We start from the raw sequence: 19,102 nt of genomic DNA on the forward strand, positions 1-19,102 counted from the left end.
GTGATCCTACAAAGATACAGGTTGTTTCTCTTAAATACTGGTCATGTTGTGCTTCAAATATAATTAAGGAAGTTCTTAACTAGTACATGCTATAATGTCACAGAACCACCGCAATCTTGACAGGAACTCAAAGTTATATTCATGTAAATACATGTGTGTGTAGTTAGAGAGGGAGAGCACATATATATAAATTCATCGAAACTAAACCATTTTGGAGTTCCCGTCGTGGCGCAGTGGTTAACGAATCTGACTATTGAATCTAACAAATCGAACCATGAGGTTGCGGGTTCGATCCCCGCCCTTGCTCAGTGGGTTAACGATCCAGCGTTGCCGTGAGCTGTGGTGTAGGTTGCAGACGCGGCTTGGATCCAGCGTTGCTGTGGCTCTGGCGTAGACTGGCGGCTAGAGCTCCCATTCGAACCCTAGCCTGGGAACCTCCATAGGCTGCGGGAGCGGCCCAAGAAATGGCAAAAAGGCCAAAAAAAAAAAAAAAAAAAAAAACACAGAAAACAAAAAAACTAAACCATTTTATGTATTACTAAAAAAAAAAAAAAATCCCATATTATGACAAAAATCCTATCATTTTTTTTTTTTAAGGGCTGCACCTGCAGCATTTTGAAGTTCCCAGGAGTTCGCTGGTATCCTAGCAGGTTAAGGATTTGGAGTTGTCACTAGCCTGGCCTGGCCTGGGTTTGATCCTTTGCCTGAGAACTTCTGCATGATGCAGCCAAAAAAAGGAAAGAGAGATGAATCAAACAGAAAAAGGATGTCATAGCAATTGGCAATAAACCGAACTTGGCCATGTGACTTACTCTGACCAATGTGGTGTTAGCAGAGTTGATACAAATAAATGCTTGCTTAGTGGGACCAGCCCTTGTGAGCCTGTTCTATAAGAACATGGCTGGGTAGTTTACTGATTTAAGAATGATGAGGGAGTTCCCGTCGTGGCGCAGTGGTTAACGAATCCGACTAGGAACCATGAGGTCGCGGGTTCGGTCCCTGCCCTTGCTCAGTGGGTTAACGATCCGGCGTTGCCGTGAGCTGTGGTGTAGGTTGCAGACACGGCTCGGATCCCGCGTTGCTGTGCCTCTGGCGTAGGCCGGTGGCTACAGCTCCGATTCCACCCCTAGCCTGGGAACCTCCATATGCCGCGGGAACGGCCCAAGAAATAGCAACAACAACAACAACAACAACAAAAGACAAAAAGACAAAAGACAAAAAAAAAAAAAAAAAAAAGAATGATGAGACACACAAGGAGCAGAGTTAGACTCAGGAACCTGCAGCTCAAACCTAGTTAACCGAGATGACCTGCAGATAAATAAATGAGCCCAACTAAGATGAGCAAATCCACACCTGCTGACACACAAGAAATAAATACTTATTCTATGCCATGAGATTTTTGTGACTGTTTAGGGAGCAGTACTGACTGATCCATTAACATAAACAAATATACACTTGGACCATTACCAATAAAAAAAGGATACTTACCTTCAACTCTTTTTCTTTTGTCTTTTTAGGTCCACACCCATGGCATATGGAGGTTCCCAGGCTAGGGGTCGAACTGGAGCTATAGCTGATGGCCCACACCACAGCCACAGCAACAGCAGGATCCACCGCACCTGCGACCTACACCACAGCTCATGGCAATCCTGGATCCTTAACCCACTGAGCAAGGGCAGGGATTGAATCCGCATCCTCGTGGATACTAGTTGGATTCATTAACCACTGAGCCATGATGGGAACTCCAAGAAGATAAAACTTTTACAACTCAACAAGGTAAAGAACCCAATTTTAAAGATAAGCAAAAAAATGGAGTTCCCACTGTGGGGCAACAGGATCAGCAGTCTCCGCAGCTCTACAATGCAGGTTTAAGGATCCAGTGTTGCCACAGCTGCAGTGCAACAGCTGAAGCTGCAGTGTGGCTTGGATCTGATCCATGATTCAGGAACTCCATATGCCTCTGGGCGGCCAAAAATGAAAACAAACAAAAAACCCCAACTTCCCCCAACAAACATACACTAACAACAGTTAATAGCACTTGTATTTCTAGAACTGAGAGAACTGAAAACATATGTCCATACAAAAATGTCTGGACACAAATGTTCATAGCAACATTATTCGTAACAGCCAAGATGTGGAAGTAATCCAATGTCTGTCTGCTGATAAATGAGTAAACTAAATGTGGTATATCCATACAACACAACACAGTTCGGCAATAAAATGGAGAAAAGAACTGTTACATACAGCTACACATATCAACTTGGATGAGTGTCAAAAACATAACATTGGGGGGGAAAAAGACAAGCTGTAGTAGAATATATACAATGATTCCATTCATATCCAATTTTCAAAAGCAAAATTGCCCTTTCCTTTCCTTAGTGAACAATAAAAAACTATTAGCATGGCAGAAAATGGGAAGCATTCAGGCCACAAATGAGAGGGAGCTGTGAACAGGAAATCAGGGTCCAGGTAGTGTGACGAGGGCAACTGCACCGGAAAGCTGCCCACCTGCCTGGTTCAGAGACTGACCAGCCTGAGGAAGGCGTCCATGTAGAGGGAGTCAGGTGGGGATGGTTAGAGTACAAGCAGAGTTAGGAGTGTGTCCACAGAAAGGAGTCCAGTGCAGTGTCAGAAGCCAAGTGGGGTTAGGAATACATCCAGTCTGAGGGATAGAAGTGTGCATAGCAGGCTGTCTCAAGCAGAATAAATGGAGCATTCAAACAGAGGAGTGTGCCCACTGCAGTGTGTCAGACCAGAAAGGAGTGTCCAAGCAGGGGGAAGGATAGGCAGCACTGATGGCCAAAGCCCGAGCGGGTGAACAGGTCAATGGCATGATGCAACCTATCAAGAGACCCTCAGGAAGAGGAAGGCTTCCGTGTGGAGGAAGAGGCAGCAGTGGAAAAAGGAGTCTGGATACACACAAGAGAATTGATCGGTAAATAAATACATTAAGAATAACTGGAGTCAGGTTTCTCACTGTGGAGAAGTTATAAATATAGAAAGGAGAAAACTAGAATAAACCTTGTGGTGGTAGATTGAAATTAGAGGTATCTATGTGAACTCAAAGTTTTCAATATGCAAAGATACAGAAATATAGATGTAAATGCACGTGTGTGTGTGTGTATGCCTATACACCTGTAGCTGTTTCCACTCTGAGGCTCTGGGAATTGTGGCAATAAATATACCTAGTAAACAGACCCTAGCTTCTCAATGCCAAACTCTACTACAAAGAACAAGGGCTTCTTAGAAAAACTACAGAATGAACTTGAAAAGAGATGATAATTACAACCCACTGAATAGAACAGGAAACCATGAGTTGATACAGATATAAATAAACAAAAGAATAACTTGAGGCGTTCTTGTTGTGACTCAGCAGTAACGAACCCAACCAATACCCATGAGGATGTGGGTTCGATCCCTGGCCCAGCTCAGTGAGTTAAAGATCCTGTTTTGCCGTGAGCTGTGGTGTAGGTCGCAGATGCAGCTTGAATCCCGCATTGTTGAGGCTGTGGCACAGGCCGGCAGCTGCAGCTCTGATTGGACCCCTAGCCTGGGAAATTCCATATGCTGCAGGTGTGGTCCCAAAAGCAAAAAAGAATAAATTTTTAGAAAAAACATGAAAATTATCCAATTTCAAACTCTTTCCCCACAAAAATATATATTAATTATAAAGAAAAAAGTAAGGGGGCTTATTTAGCATAGATATCACTTTAATCACGTGAACTAAGAGAATACATTGAGAGGTACAAGGCATCACCTCTATGATGGTCCTGCAGAAATCAGTGACCTAAATATAAACATGAGATAGTATCAGTTAAAAAAACTGGCCTAATTTAAAAAAAGTCAAGGTCATGAAAATCAAGGAAAGGCTGAGGAATTACTATTTCAAACAGAGACATGAGAAGTAAATGCAGTGCATGTTTCTGAATGGCCTTTGGATACAAAGGATGACATGAGATTAAATGTCAAACCTTGACTAGTGTCCAAATTACAGCAGGCAGAAGTGAACAGATGTTAAATTCCCATTTAAACACTGCCGAATTGTGGTCATACGGGATAATGTCTTTGTTTGTAGGAAATATACACTAAAATATTCCACGTTATAGGTCATTAGATTGGCAGCTTAATCTGGAATGGTTAGGAAAAAAAAGTTCTTTACACTATTCTTGAAATTTTCTGTATGATTGTTTTAAAAATTATGGAGTTCCCTTATGGTACAGTAGATTAAGGACCTTGCATTGTCATTGCAGCAGCTCAGGTCTCTGCTGTGGTGTGTGTTTAATCCCTGGCCTGTGAACTTCCACATGACATAGGCATGGCCAAAAAAAGACCTCCTGGTGATCTAGTGGTTAGGATTTGGCACTTTCCCTGCTGCAGCATGGCTTCAATCCTGGTATGGGAACCGAAATCCCACATCAAGCTGCTGCAAAACTTGGTCCAAAGTAAACAAACCTAATCACGTGTTCATCAAAAAGTCTACAAAAGATACATGTACTCCAGTGTTCACTGCAGCACTATATATGATAGCCAAGACATGGAAGCAACCTTAATGTCCATCTACAGAGGAGTGGATAAAGATGTGGTACATATACACACTGGAATATTACTCAGTCATAAAAAGGAATGAAATAATGGCATTTGCAGCAATGTGGATGGTCTTAGAAATTATCATGCTAAGTATGCTAAGCAAAGTTACAGTCAGACAGTGAGACACAAATGTCATATGCTATCATTGTATGTGGAACCTAAAAAAAGGACACAATGAACTTCTTTGCAGAACAGATACTGACTCACAGACTTTGGAAAATTTATGGTTACCAAAGGAGACAGGTTGAGGGTGGAGGGATGGGCTGGGGTTTGGGATGGAAATGCTATAACACTGGGTTATGATGATTGTTGTATAACTATAAATATAATAAAATTTACAGTTAAAAACAACTAATTAGGAGTTCCCGTCATGGCGCAGTGGTTAACAAATCTGACTAGGAACCATGAGGTTGCATGTTCGATCTCTGGCCTTGCTCAGTGGGTTAAGGATCTGGCGTTGCCGTGAGCTGTGATGTAGGTCGAAGATGTGGCTCAGATCCTGCATTGCTGTGGCTCTGGTGTAGGCCAGTGGCTACAGCTCCGATTCGACCCCTAGCCTGGGAACCTCCACATGCCACAGGAGTGGCCCCAGAAAAGGCAAAAAGACAAAAAGACAAAAAACAAAAAACAAACAAAAAAAACCCCAAAACCAAAAGCCAAAACAAAACAAAACAAAAAAACACTAATTATGTGAAAGTGAACAAAACAACTCAGCATTATACAGATACACAGGTACTTGGTAAAACTATGAACAAAGGCAGAAAATGATTAACACATTTACAATAGAGTTTTTAATCTCTTGAACAAAAGGAAATAGATATGACCAGGGAAAGGCACATAAGGTGTACCAGTATGTTTTAAGCTAGGTGGTATGTACATGTTTCTTTTTTTTTTTTGGCCATACCTATGGCATGTGGAAGTTCCCTTGCCAGGGACGGAACCTGCCCCTGTCAGCGACCCAAACCAATGCAGTGACATCCTCATCAGAACCTTAACCTGCTGCACTACAGAGGAACTCATTACTATTACTTTAAATAAGCATATATGCTTTTTTTTTTTTTTTTTTTTTGCTTTGCTCTTTAGGGCTGCATTCCCACAGCATATGGAAGTTCCCAGGCTAGGGGTTGAATCAGAGCTACAGCTGCTGGCCTACACCATAGCACAGCAACACCAGATGCTTCCTCCATCTGCAACCTATACCACAGCTCATGACAATGCTGGATCCTTAACCCAGTGAGTGAGGCTAGGTATCGAACCCACATCCTCATGAATACTAGTCAAGTTTCCTACCCGAGCCACAATGGGAATTCCGATTATTTGTCTTTTTAATTAAAATGAAAAATATTTAAGAGATAAATGACAGGGAAAAAATCCATCAAATTGGTCATAGTGATTATCTTTGGGTAATGGAATTTTAATTGATTCGTTTCTTTCAATTTTTTCAGTATTTTCATTCTTTTTCTAGAATTAACAGGGAAACATGTACATAATGCTGCTGATCAACTTAAAACCACTGAAAATAATTACTTTAAATTTATGTATCTGGTTAAGGAGGAAAACTAATGAAATGATGATATAACCCATAAAACAGTCTGAAAATACTTCATTAATGTCCAAGAATTTCCACTGCCATAATATGTTCTATTTAGAGAACTGTTTATTAAGATCCTTGGTTAGTTCTTAAAAATAACTGTTAATTAAATTTCTTGTTTTCCAGTCAGTTAAGACGGAGGGGGGATTCACACAAATAATAAAATAGGAGTTCCCGTCGTGGCGCAGTGGTTAACGAATCCGACTAGGAACCATGAGGTTGCGGGTTCGGTCCCTGCCCTTGCTCAGTGGGTTAACGATCTGGCATTGCCGTGAGCTGTGGTGTAGGTCGCAGACGCGGCTCAGATCCCATGTTGCTGTGGCTCTGGCGTAGGCCGGCAGCTACAGCTCTGATTCGACCCCTAGCCTGGGAATCTCCATATGCCACGGGAGCGGCCCAAGAAATGGCAAAAAGACAAAAAAAAAAAAAAATAATAATAATAAAATAGAAAACTCACCTATGAGAAATGTTAAATTTCTGGACAATCCTTTTCCCATTGGCTAACCAGATCTGTACATTAGTGATGGGTTCCAGATTGTTTAGCGGGACAGTAGACAACTTATTTTTATTCTCAACTTCAATACTCTTTGCTTTAGAAACAATTTTTGGTGTGGCACTAAGAAAATTCAGACAACAAGTTAGAGGCATGTTTTTCCTTAAGCAGATCTTTATCATTAAACAATTATTATAAATCCTTTATATAAGTACAGCTTTATAGGAAGGTTTTGGCCAGTCACTGACACATAGAGATATTTACATCACTTACATCTATCATATATGACAACTATGAGAAATCTAATGACATTACCCTCAAGAAATTTGTAAGCTTGTAGAAGGTTACATTCATATACTGTTAGTAGTACTGGAACAATGCCTTACAGAACAATTTATACTGTCAACAGATCTATGGACGTTACTTTTACCTACTTCCCAGGTAAAAATTTCTAAAAGAAATTATAAATTCTCTGTAAAGAATAGTCCTTGGGTTATAAAGGGCTGTACCCATGTCATATGGAGGTTCCCAGGCTAGGGGTGGAATCGGAGCTACAGCTGCCAGCCTACATTACAGCCACAGCAACTCGGGATGCGAGCTGTGTCTGCAACCTACACCACAGCTCATGGCAATGCCGGATCCTTAACCCACTGAGCAAGGCCAGGGATCAAACCCGCAACCTCATGGCTCCTAGTCGGATTCATTAACCACTCCATTCTTTATCATTCTGAAAGTCACATTTGGATATTATTTTATGTGTGGATGAATATATATGTATTACCAATCTTGATAATTAATATACGAAAATAAAAGTAAAAAGCAATCCTATACTTAACCGTTTTGCATCCTGTTGTAGACATAATTAGATGAGGACTCCAAAGTTTGAAAATGCTTAAAAGCTTTGATACTGATACTAATTTTATCACGCATTTCTTTATTTTTATCTCCTCAAAATTCAGATACAGATCAGAAAGCATAATGTTGAAGGCACTGGTAACTCTAACACGGAACTCAATATTCAAAAGCTAGCCTATGCACTCTGTAACATAAATAGCAAAGCTGAAGTGGTGGGTGCAAGGGAAAAAAATGATTTATCCACCCAGTTTTGCCCAAAGTCCTCAATAAGCCAGGCCCCTTTGAACTGATAAAAACCAAAAGAATTGCCATGGTTTTTTTAGTCTAGTGCCAGCATGTATTAATTTATACTAAGATGAATGTGACTTGGAAATTTTCATAGAAGTTAACATGAAAAATCTCATTTCCAACGAGTGAAATGATAAATTCTATATATGTGGTCTACATGGGAAAATAATGACTGGCTGAATATTACTGAGTCAAGCCCCTGCTTATGGAAAGCTCACAGCATGAGCCTACTCACCTTCCCAGTCTGTGACCCTGTCCTGAGAAGGGCTGGAACACAGGCTTCGTTGACATACACACTTCATTTTTCTTATCTTCAACTCTAACATCCACCTCCTCTTTATCAAAAACTCCTTGTAATTCTAAAGGTAATTCCCTTGGAAAGTAAGGAAACAAAATGGTAAAGCCCCTAGTAAGCCTTTTCTTTCTCTGAAAAACATCCTATATGCAACAAGAACTGAAAGTCACAGTAAAAAAAAACAGTGCTAGTCCTCATGATTCCATTCTCACTCCAATTAAAAAAAACTTTGAGGTGTGTCTCCTACATTTTCTCTCTTTATATAGCAAAATTCCACATAATTATTTTGTCCAAACAATTCAGTACTTTGCAAACTGTTGCCTTCTTCTTTTTATTTTTTGTCTTGCTGTCTGTTCCACAGCATAGGGAGGTTCCCTGGCTAGGGGTCTGATTGGAGCTATAGCTGCCTGCCCAGCCAGAGCCACAGCAACTCGGGATCCGAGCCGTGTCTGAGACCTACACCACAGCTCACAGCAACACCGGATCCTCAACCCACTGAGCAAGGCCGGAGATCGAACCCAAAACCTCATGGTTCCTAGTCAGATTCGTTTCTGCTGCGCCACAGCGGGAACTCCTATTGCTTTTTTTTGTTTGTTTTTAAAGCAAACCAAGAGTTCTCACTATGGCTCACTGGTAATGAATCTGACTAATATCCATGAGGATACAGGTTTGATCCCTGGCATTGCTCAGTGGGTTGAGGATCCAGAGTTGCTGTGAGCTGTAGTGCAGATCACAGACACTGCTCAAATCTGGTATTACTGTGGCAGTGGCACAGGCCAGCAGCTATAGCTCTGTTTGGACCCCTAGCCTGAGAACTTCCATATGCCTCAGGTGTGTCCCTAAAAAGACAAAAAATAAAAATAAAATAACATAAAGCAATTAAAAATCTATACATACATTGTACATATACATATATACAGACCTATGTTTTATGTACACACTGAAAGTTGGTTAGGCATAGACTACTATCAACTCTTCTGAAATAAGGATTGACCAAAATAAGTGCTTTGTACCATTACATTGATGTCATACATGAAATCACATGCTAAGGACAGTGCTATGGGATATAAACTTAATTATTTATTTTTATTTATTTATTTGTCTTTTTGCATTTCTTGGGCCGCTGCTGCGGCATATGGAGGTTCCCAGGCTAGGGGTTGAATCGGAGCTGCAGCCGCCAGCCTATGCCGGAGCCACAGCAGCACAGGATCCGAGCCGCGTCTGCAACCTATACCACAGCTCATGGCAACGCCGGATTGTTAACCCACTGAGCAAGGCCAGGGATTGAACCCGCAACCTCACGGTCCTAGTCGGATTCGTTAACCACTGCGCCACCACGGGAACTCCTAAATTTAATTCAGTATGTCTTTTTAGTAAAGCAGAAGCATGAACATGAGCATCAATAGCTGAAAGAACATTGATGTCTTTTATTCATTAATTTTCTTTCTAGCAATCTATCTTGAAAGAATACTTGGAGATACTGGTCAAACTTTCAAAACAATATAGGAAAACACAGGAGTTGTGTTCAGCACCCTGAATTAAGTGATGATTTCTTAGATAGAACACCACAGGCAAAAGTAATAAAAGAAAAAAAAAGGATAAATCAGACTTCATCAAAGTAAAACCTTTTGTGCTTCAAAGGACATCATTAAGAAAATAAAACTCTTTTTCTTTTGTCTTTTTAGGTCCACACCCATGGCATATGGAGGTTCCCAGGCTAGGGGTCGAATTGGAGCTATAGCTGATGGCCCACACCACAGCCACAGCAACAGCAGGATCCGCCGCACCTGCGACCTACACCACAGCTCATGGCAATCCTGGATCCTTAACCCACTGAGCAAGGGCAGGGATTGAATCCGCATCCTCGTGGATACTAGTTGGATTCATTAACCACTGAGCCATGATGGGAACTCCAAGAAGATAAAACTTTTACAACTCAACAAGGTAAAGAACCCAATTTTAAAGATAAGCAAAAAAATGGAGTTCCCACTGTGGGGCAACAGGATCAGCAGTCTCCGCAGCTCTACAATGCAGGTTTAAGGATCCAGTGTTGCCACAGCTGCAGTGCAACAGCTGAAGCTGCAGTGTGGCTTGGATCTGATCCATGATTCAGGAACTCCATATGCCTCTGGGCGGCCAAAAATGAAAACAAACAAAAAACCCCAACTTCCCCCAACAAACATACACTAACAACAGTTAATAGCACTTGTATTTCTAGAACTGAGAGAACTGAAAACATATGTCCGTACAAAAATGTCTGGACACAAATGTTCATAGCAACATTATTCGTAACAGCCAAGATGTGGAAGTAATCCAATGTCTGTCTGCTGATAAATGAGTAAACTAAATGTGGTATATCCATACAACACAACACAGTTCGGCAATAAAATGGAGAAAAGAACTGTTAAAGGAGTTCCTATTGTGGCTCAGTGGTTACGAACCTGACTAGTATACTTGAGGATGCACGTTCGACCCCTGGCCCCACTCAGTGGGTTAAGGATCTGGTGTTGCTGTGAGCTGTGGTACAGGTTGCAGACACGGCTCAGATTCCGCATTGCTGTGGCTTTGATGTAGCCCAGTGGATATAGCTCCCATTAGACCCCTAACCTGGGAACCTCCATATGCCGTGGGTGCAGCCCTAGAAAAAACAAAAAGACGAAAAACAAAAAAACCCCCAAAGAACCCCCCCAAAACCAAAAACGCCAAATAGGAGCTGCAGCCACAGGCCTACACCACAACCTGTGGCAACATTAGCTCCTTAACCTGCTGAATGAGGTCAGGGATTGAATCTCCACCCTCATGGAGACAACACTGGGTCCTTAAGCTGCTGAGACACAATGGGAACTACAGATATCTTTTTATAGAGGGAAACAAGAAATAATCAAATTGTCAACAACTAAATATATATATAAAAATTATGGGTCATCATTGTGATAAAATAATATGTAGATATATTCCTGTGTTCAAGATAAAGTCAAAATTGTAACAAATATACCTTATATATGACTATATGCACAGAAAATTCCAAAATGAAATCCAGAAAAATGAGTTCCCATCGTGGTACAACAGAAACGAATCTGACTAGGAACCATAAAGTGGCGGGTTCAATCCCTGGCCTCACTCAGTGGGTTAAGGATCTGGCGGTGCTGTGAGCTGTGGTGTAGGTCACAGACATGGCTCGGATCCTGCGTTGCTGTGGCTCTGGCGTTGGCCGGCAACTACAGCTCCGATTCAACCCCTAGCCTGGGAAACTCCATATGCTGTGGGTGCGGCCCTCAAAAGACTCCCCCCAAAAAAAGAAAGAAGAAAGAAATCCAGAAAAAATGGTTTTTTTTGTTTTTTGTTTTCTTTTTTTTCAGAAAAAATGTTAATAGCAGTAATACTTTGGTGTCATGAAATTATATGTAATTTTCAAGTTCTCAATGCTTTAAGAATCTTCTAGATTAGGCATATATAACAGAATCATAAATATATAATATAAGCAGTACAGTGCAATGGAAATCACAATTAGAAATCTTTGCAATTGAAAATTATAAAGCATTTAGGAGTTCCCGTCGTGGCGCAGTGGTTAACAAATCCGACTAGGAACCATGAGGTTGCGGGTTCGATCCCTGCCCTTGCTCAGTGGGTTAACAATCCGGCATTGCCGTGAGCTGTGGTGTAGGTTGCAGACGCAGCTCGGATCCTGCGTTGCTGTGGCTCTGGCGTAGACCGGTGGCTACAGCTCCGATTCAACCCCTAGCCTGGGAACCTCCATATGCCTCGGGAGCGGCCCAAGAAATAGCAACAACAACAACAACAAAAAAAGACAAAAAGGACATAAAAAAAAAAAAAAGAAAAAAGAAAATTATAAAGCATTTAAACATAAATAAGAAATAATAACTAGGATGTGATGTAGAAAGTTAACACTGAAGAGTGAAGTAATTTAAGTCAGATTTTGGTTGATCAGAATTCAATTTCCTAACCCTTCAAAATTACAGTTGTGGCTTTCTTAAAATCCATCTTATGAAAATCTGAATTTATTAAAAAAAATCTGTGAAAGAGTAAGGATGTGTAAACAACATTCGAAAGGAAATCTTCCAAACGAAACATATCTAAAATACCCTGCCATCATCAAAAAATCTACAAGGAATAAATGATGGAGAGGATGTGGAGAAAAGGGAATCCCCCCTAAACTGCTGGTGGGAATGTAGGCTGGTGTAACCACTGTGGAGAGCAGTATGGAGATTCCTTAAAAAATATTCCACTCCAGCGCATATATCCAGAGAAAAACATAATTCAAAGATACATGCACCCCAATGTTCACTGCAGCAGTATTCACAACAGCCTAGACATGAAAGCAACCCAGATATCCATCAACAGAGGACTGGATAAAGATGTGGTACATGTATACAGTGAAATATTACTTGGTCAGGAGTTCCTGTCAACATAGGTCAAAGATATGGCTCTGATTCCACACTGCTGTGGCTGTGGTGTAGGCTGGCAGCTGCAGCTCCAATTCGACTCCTAGTCTAGGAACTTCCATGTACTACAGGTACGGCCCTGAAAAGAAGAAAAGAAAAGAAAAGAAAAGAAAGAAAAAGAAAAGAAAAGAAAAGAAAGAAGAGAAAGAAAGAAAAGAAAGAAAAAAAAAGAAAGAAAGAGGGAGGAAGGGAAGGAAGGAAGCAAAGAAGGAAAGAAGGAAAGAAAGAAGGAAAGAAAGAAGGAAAGAAAGAAAGAAAAAGAAAGAAAAGAAAGAAAAAGAAAAGAAAGAAAGAAAAAAAGAAAGAAAGAAAGAGGGAGGGAGGGAGGGAAGGAAGGAAAGAAGGAAAGAAAGAAGGAAAGAAAGAAAGGAAAGAAAGAAATAAAGAAAAAAAAGAAAAGAAAGAAAGAAAGGGGGGAGGGAGGGAAGGAAGGAAGGAAGGAAAGAAAGAAAGAAAGAAAAAAGGAAAGAAAGAAAGAAAGAAAGAAAGAAAGAAAGAAAGAAAGAAAGAAAGAAAGAAAGAAAGAAAAGAAAGTCTCAGCCATAAAAGAAAATAGAATGCCATTTGTAGCAACACCGATGGACATAGAAATTATCATACTAAGTCAGACAGAGACAGATAAATAGCATATGAGATCACTAATATGTGGAATCTAATAATGATACAAAAGAACTTATTCACAAAACAGAAACAGGCCAAAAATAAACAATGAAAAAAAAAAAAACCCGCAACACTCAAAAAACAAGAACAAAATAAAATAAAAATTGAGGGAGGTCCTGTCGTGGCTCAGTGGTAACGAACCTGACTGGTGTCCATAAGGACACAGGTTCGATCCCTGGCGTCACTCAGTGGGTTAAGGATCCACTGTTGCTATGAGCTGTGGTGGCAAGTCAGAGACGCAGCTCAGATTCCAAGTTGCTGTGGCTGTGGTATAAGCTGGCAGCTACAGCTCCGATTCAGCCCATAGCCTGGGAACTTCTGTATGCCTAAAAAGACCAAAAAAAAAAAAAAAAAAATCCTTCTAGCAGAATTCCCTGGTGGCTCAGCGGGTTAAAGATCTGGTGTTGTCACTGTTGTGGCACAGGTTCCATCCCTGGCCCAGGAAATTTTGTATGCCATGAGCACGGGAAAAAAATAAAAAATAAAACCTTCTATTTACAAAGATCACTTACCCTTTTTTGATGGAGTTCAGAAACTGCTGACTTGCACCATCAGAATAACTTCTAAAATCATCATTGACTGTGAATCCATTTTTCCATAATTTTATACTTACATCTACCTGAAAAACAGTAAAAAACAAAATGCATTATGTTAATAATTTACACCACAGCTCACCACAACACTGGATTCTTAAGTTAATGAACAAGGCCAGGGATTGAACCTGCATCCTCAGGGATCCTAGCTGGGTTTGTTAACCGCTGAGCCACGATGGGAACTCCTATACTTCATATTTTATCACACAGAATATTACATAGTAAAATGTGTATTCAAGAGTTGGGATTTAAAATTTATTTTTATTTTTACTACTTCATCAGGACCTTTTTTGTTTTGACAGTGCTCACAGCATGTCAAAGTTCCTGGGCCAGGGACTGAATGCATGCCACAGCTATAACCAGAGCCAGAGCAGTGACAATGCCAGATCCTTAACCTGCTGACCCACCAGGGAACTCCTAAAGGTCCATATTTTAAGAAATACTGGGAGAAAAAAAATTTTATTGACACTTACCTGTTTCTTTTGTTCAGTGGGAGACAAGGATTTGGCACCAACCTTCTGAGCTTCCTCAAAAAGGCTATCAACGAAATATTCACAATTGATTTGTTGATTATCACTAAGAGGTTGGTGGTCAGATCCTGTTTCACAAACCCTACACACACAAAAAAAAAAGAAAAATAAGCACCACTGACCACTAATTCTCTGAAAGCTCATATAAACTGTTCTAGTTAGGGATCTTGACCAGAGATCCCACCTCCATGTGTGCAGTTGAGACCCACTTCTAAAATAAGATCTCAGATATGTGGCCTTGGGAAGTCATTAGCTTTTTTGGTCCAAAATTGTGTTTTCTCAACTTCAGTCTATTGACCTTTGGAGAAGGATAATTCTTTGTCATGAAGGGTTATCCTGTACACTGTAGGAAGCTGAGCTGCATCTGTGGCTGTTACCCATTAGATGACAGTGGCATGCACATCCCCTTAGATCCCAGTGTTATAATGATAAAAAAAAAATCTCTAGGAGTTCCCATCGTGGCTCAATGGTTAACGAATTTGACTAGGATCCACGAGGTTGCGGGTTCAATCCCTGGCCTTGCTCAGTGGGTTAAGGATCCGGCATTGCCGTGAGCTGTGGTGTAAGTCGCAGAAGCAGCTCGGATTGGAGTTCCCGTCATGGCTCAGTGGTTAACGAATCTGACTAGGAACCATGAAGTTGTGGGTTCGATCCCTGGTCTTGCTCAGTGGGTTAAGGGTCCGGTGTTGCCGTGAGCTGTGCCGTAGGTTGGATCCCGTGTTGCTGTGGCTCTGGTGTAGGCCAGCAGCTACAGCTCCAATTAGACCCCTAGCCTGGGAATCTCCATATGCCGCGGGAGCGGCCCAAGAAATGGCAAAACGACAAAAAAAAAAAAGACATCTCTAGACAATACCAGATGTCTCTGGGGGTGGAAGAAGCAAAATCTCACCAAGTTGAAAACAACTGGTCCAGAGTTTAAAAAAAGAGAAAGTATTCTTTGTAAAGGTCTCAAAAGGGCTTTAAAAGGGGTTACTGTGTACTTTTTGGTAACAGAAAGCACTCTTAAAACTAAAGTTGATAATGTGTGAAAACAGTCATAATCACAATTTTGCTCCTTTGCATATTTGAGAATGAGATTTCCCACTCAGACTTTCATGTGAGGTGGTTTAATTAATACTTTACTGTGTTTTTTTGTTTGTTTTTTACGGCCACACCTGCAGTATATTCAACATCTGCAACCTATGCCAAAGCTTGTGGCAACACTGGATCCTTAAGCCACTGAGCCACAATGGGAACTCCCTTTTTCTTTCTCTTTAAAGAGAGGCATAAATGACACACAACACTAATTTCAGACACACCACATAGGTTTGGTATTTGTATATATTACAAAATGATAAAAACAGTAATTCTAGGTAATAGTTATAACAGCCATCACCATACATAGTTAGACTTTTTGCCTTTGTGATGAGAACTTTTTTTTTGGTATTATTTTTTCCTTTAGGTGTCATGAAGCATGCGGAAGTTCCCAGACCAGGAATCAAACCTGCACTATAGTAGTGGCCCAAGTCACAGCAGTGACAATGTGGATCCTTAACCTACTGTGCCACCGAGGAGTTCCATGTGAGAACTTCTAAGATTTACAGGAGTTCCCGTCATGGCGCAGTGGTTAACAAATCCGACGAGGAACCATGAGGTTGTGGGTTCGATCCCTGGCCTCGTTCAGCAGGTTATAGATCCAGCGTTGCTGTGAGCTGTGGTGTAGGTCGCAGACGCAGCTCGGATCCCTCGTTGCTGTGGCTCTGGCGTAGGCTAGCGGCTGTACATCTGATTTGACCCCTAGCCTGGGAACCTCCACATGCTGCAGGTGTGGCCATAAAAAAGACAAAAAAGGAAAAAAAAAAAGAAAAGATTTACACCATTTTCAAATACGCGATAACAGTATCAACTACAGTCACCATGATGTACGTTACATCCCCATGACTTATTTTATAACCAGTAGTTTGTACCTTTTAACTCCCTTCTTCCACTTGACCATCCAATCTACCTTTTATGTGTGTGTGTACGTATTTATATTTTCTATTATAAGAAATATTACCTAAAATTTTTTTTTGATAAAAAGATGGTTTCTAGTCGATCTTTTAAGTCAGAAAATACGGAGTTCCCGTCATGGCGCAGTGGTTAATGAATCCGACTAGGAACCATAAGGTTGTGGGTTCGGTCCCTGCCCTTGCTCAGTGGGTTAACGATCCGGCGTTGCCGTGGGCTGTGGTGTAGGTCGAAGACGCGGCTCGGATCCCGCGTTGCTGTGGCTCTGGTGTAGGCCAGTGGCTGCAGCTCTGATTGGACCCCTAGCCTGGGAATCTCCATATGCCGCAGGAGCGGCCCAAGAAATAGCAAAAAAAAAAAAAAAAAAAAAAAAAAAACAACATAGGAGTTCCCGTCGTGGCTCAGTGGTTAAGGAATCTGACTAGGAACCATGAGGTTTCGGGTTTGACCCCTAGCCTTGCTCAGTGGGTTAAGGATCCAGTGTTGTCATGAGCTGTGGTGTAGGTTGCAGACAAGGCTCGAATCCCGCATTGCTGTGGCTATGGCATAGGCTGGAGGCTATAGCTCTGATTAGATCCCTAGCCTGGGAACCTCCATATGCCATCGGTGTAGCCCTAGAAAAGACAAAAACACCAAAAAAAAAAAAAAAAAAATCATAAATGTACTGAGATATTACTTCTTATTTCATGAATAATAATCACTACTCTTTTACTCTTACACTGTGCCAGGAACTGCAAGGCAGACAGTCTTATCCACATTTTATAGATAAAGGAAGGAGTCATAAAGAGGTTATGTGTCAGAGATGACACAGCTAGTAGGTGATAGAAATAGAATTCAGATCCTTGATAATCTATCTTTTAAATCTATGTTCCCAACCATGACACATTATAAACACTCTTATTTTATTTTTATTTTGTCTCTTTAGTATATGGAGGTTCCCAGGCTATGGGCTGAATCGGAGCTGCAGCCGCTGGCCTACACCACAGCCATAGCAGCGCAAGATCCTTAACCCACTGAGCAAGGCCAGGGGTTGAACCTGCGTCGTCACTGATGCTAGTCGGGTTCGTTAACCACTGAACCATGATGGGAACTCCTTCAAGTCTTTTTTAATAGCTAATAGTTATTGAGCACTTATTAGAATATTCTAAGTACTTTACCCGTGTTAACTTATTCAATCTTCACAATGACCTAAAAGGCACAAGAGGGTTTTTTTGTTCGTTTTGGCCACCCCACGGCATATGAAATTCCTGGGCCAAGGACAGATCCAAGCCACAGTTGCAACCTAGGCCACAGCTATGGCAACACCAGATCCACCATGCCAGCAGGGGATCAAACCTGCGCCCTGGCGCTACAGAGGTGCCACCAATGCCATTGTGTCACAGTGGAAACTCCTGGTTTTTAATCCTCATTTAATAAAGAAAAAGATTAAGCAATTTGCCCAAGATCACAAAGCTACTGGGAGGTAGAGCTGGAAACTGAACCCAGGCTTCTAATGCCTCTACCAGTAATCACTGTGCTGGACTGTCTCTCAAAATAGCTACTGCTATATTGTTAAAACGCTGTTAGCAGGGCAATGTTTTAAGTATACTCCTTTTACTCTTGTTGTTGTTAAGATTAAATGTCAATACACATGAAGCCTGTTTATACCTGTTACACAGACAGTATGTACCCATACACATGCTGGCGCAGAGTAAGTTCTCATTTAGATGGTAATATCATTAAAACCATGTTATGCTCTCTGGTATTTGTTTCTTTCATTCAGAAAACAGTTTATACTTAATAATTAATAACTAATACGAGTGAAAAATATTGCCTGCTGTATCCATACACAAAAGATGTTGCAGTCGTCAAGCCATCACATTATTGCCACCCAGATGGTGAGCCCTGAGGGAACTCAGGATAGAAAGAGGATGCCCACCATCTGGCATTCAACTGCTGCAGCCACTCCCAAAGGTGCACTCAGAGGAGACTCAGAAAGAGAAAGCACAAGATACTAGCCCCAGAGAGTTGAGGTGCATATCAACAGAATGATTTCAATGAACCTAGACTCTTGTATCTTCCCCATACACAGAAGAGTACTAAACTCCTTAAGCTATGTGCTTTTCTTTTATTAACAGTAATCATTTGATATTGTGACTACCTAGCCTTTGTTGCAAAAAATTCCTACATATCCTGGCCCCTCTCCTACTTCTTTGGAGCAATCTCTCAGTATTATCTGAGATGCTGTGTCCTGGGCTTAAATCCTCAGTTTTGTTGGTTGAATAAAACCTAGCTCTTAACTTTTAGGTTGTGCATCCTGTTTTTCTTTGTTTTCTTCAGTCAACACCCAAGTACGAAGTCAATAAAGCTGAGTATCCAGAGTTAACTTAAATTTTAGTCCTTTATCATATGTATTTGGTATGTATATTTTACTAAACTTAATTATGTTAACCCAAGTCATTTGAACATTTATTGAGTACCTATGATATGCTAGGTGGTAGAAAGACACAAAGATGAATAAGAAATAGTCTAGGTTTTTTTTTTTAATTTTTTATTACTCAAATGAATTTATCACATCTGTAGTTGTATAATGATCATAACAATCTGATTTCACAGGATTTCCATCCCACAGCCCAGGCACATCCCCCCACCCCCCAAACTGTCTCCTCTGGAGACCATAAATTTTTCAATGTCTGTGAGTCACCATCTGTTCTGCAAAGAAGTTCAGTCTGTCCTTTTTTCAGATTCCACATGTCAGTGAAAGCATTTGATGTTGGTGTCT

General features: G+C 41.0%; 1 protein-coding gene across 1 annotated transcript in view; it reads right to left on the reverse strand.

Moving 5' to 3' along the window:
* The window catches only part of UBXN2A (UBX domain protein 2A), a 46,908-nt gene that overhangs the window by 11,825 nt on the left and 15,981 nt on the right, over window positions 1-19,102 (reverse strand). Inside the window, exons 3-6 of the mRNA XM_003125368.6 lie at window positions 14,299-14,437; window positions 13,745-13,851; window positions 8,050-8,187; window positions 6,636-6,794 (exon numbers count right to left, since the gene is read on the reverse strand). Coding sequence (XP_003125416.3) covers window positions 6,636-6,794; window positions 8,050-8,187; window positions 13,745-13,851; window positions 14,299-14,437 — 543 coding nt within the window. The remainder of the gene's footprint in view (window positions 1-6,635; window positions 6,795-8,049; window positions 8,188-13,744; window positions 13,852-14,298; window positions 14,438-19,102) is intronic.

Source organism: Sus scrofa, chromosome 3, assembly GCF_000003025.6.
Source record: "Sus scrofa isolate TJ Tabasco breed Duroc chromosome 3, Sscrofa11.1, whole genome shotgun sequence".
NCBI classification, from domain to species: Eukaryota; Metazoa; Chordata; class Mammalia; order Artiodactyla; family Suidae; genus Sus; species Sus scrofa.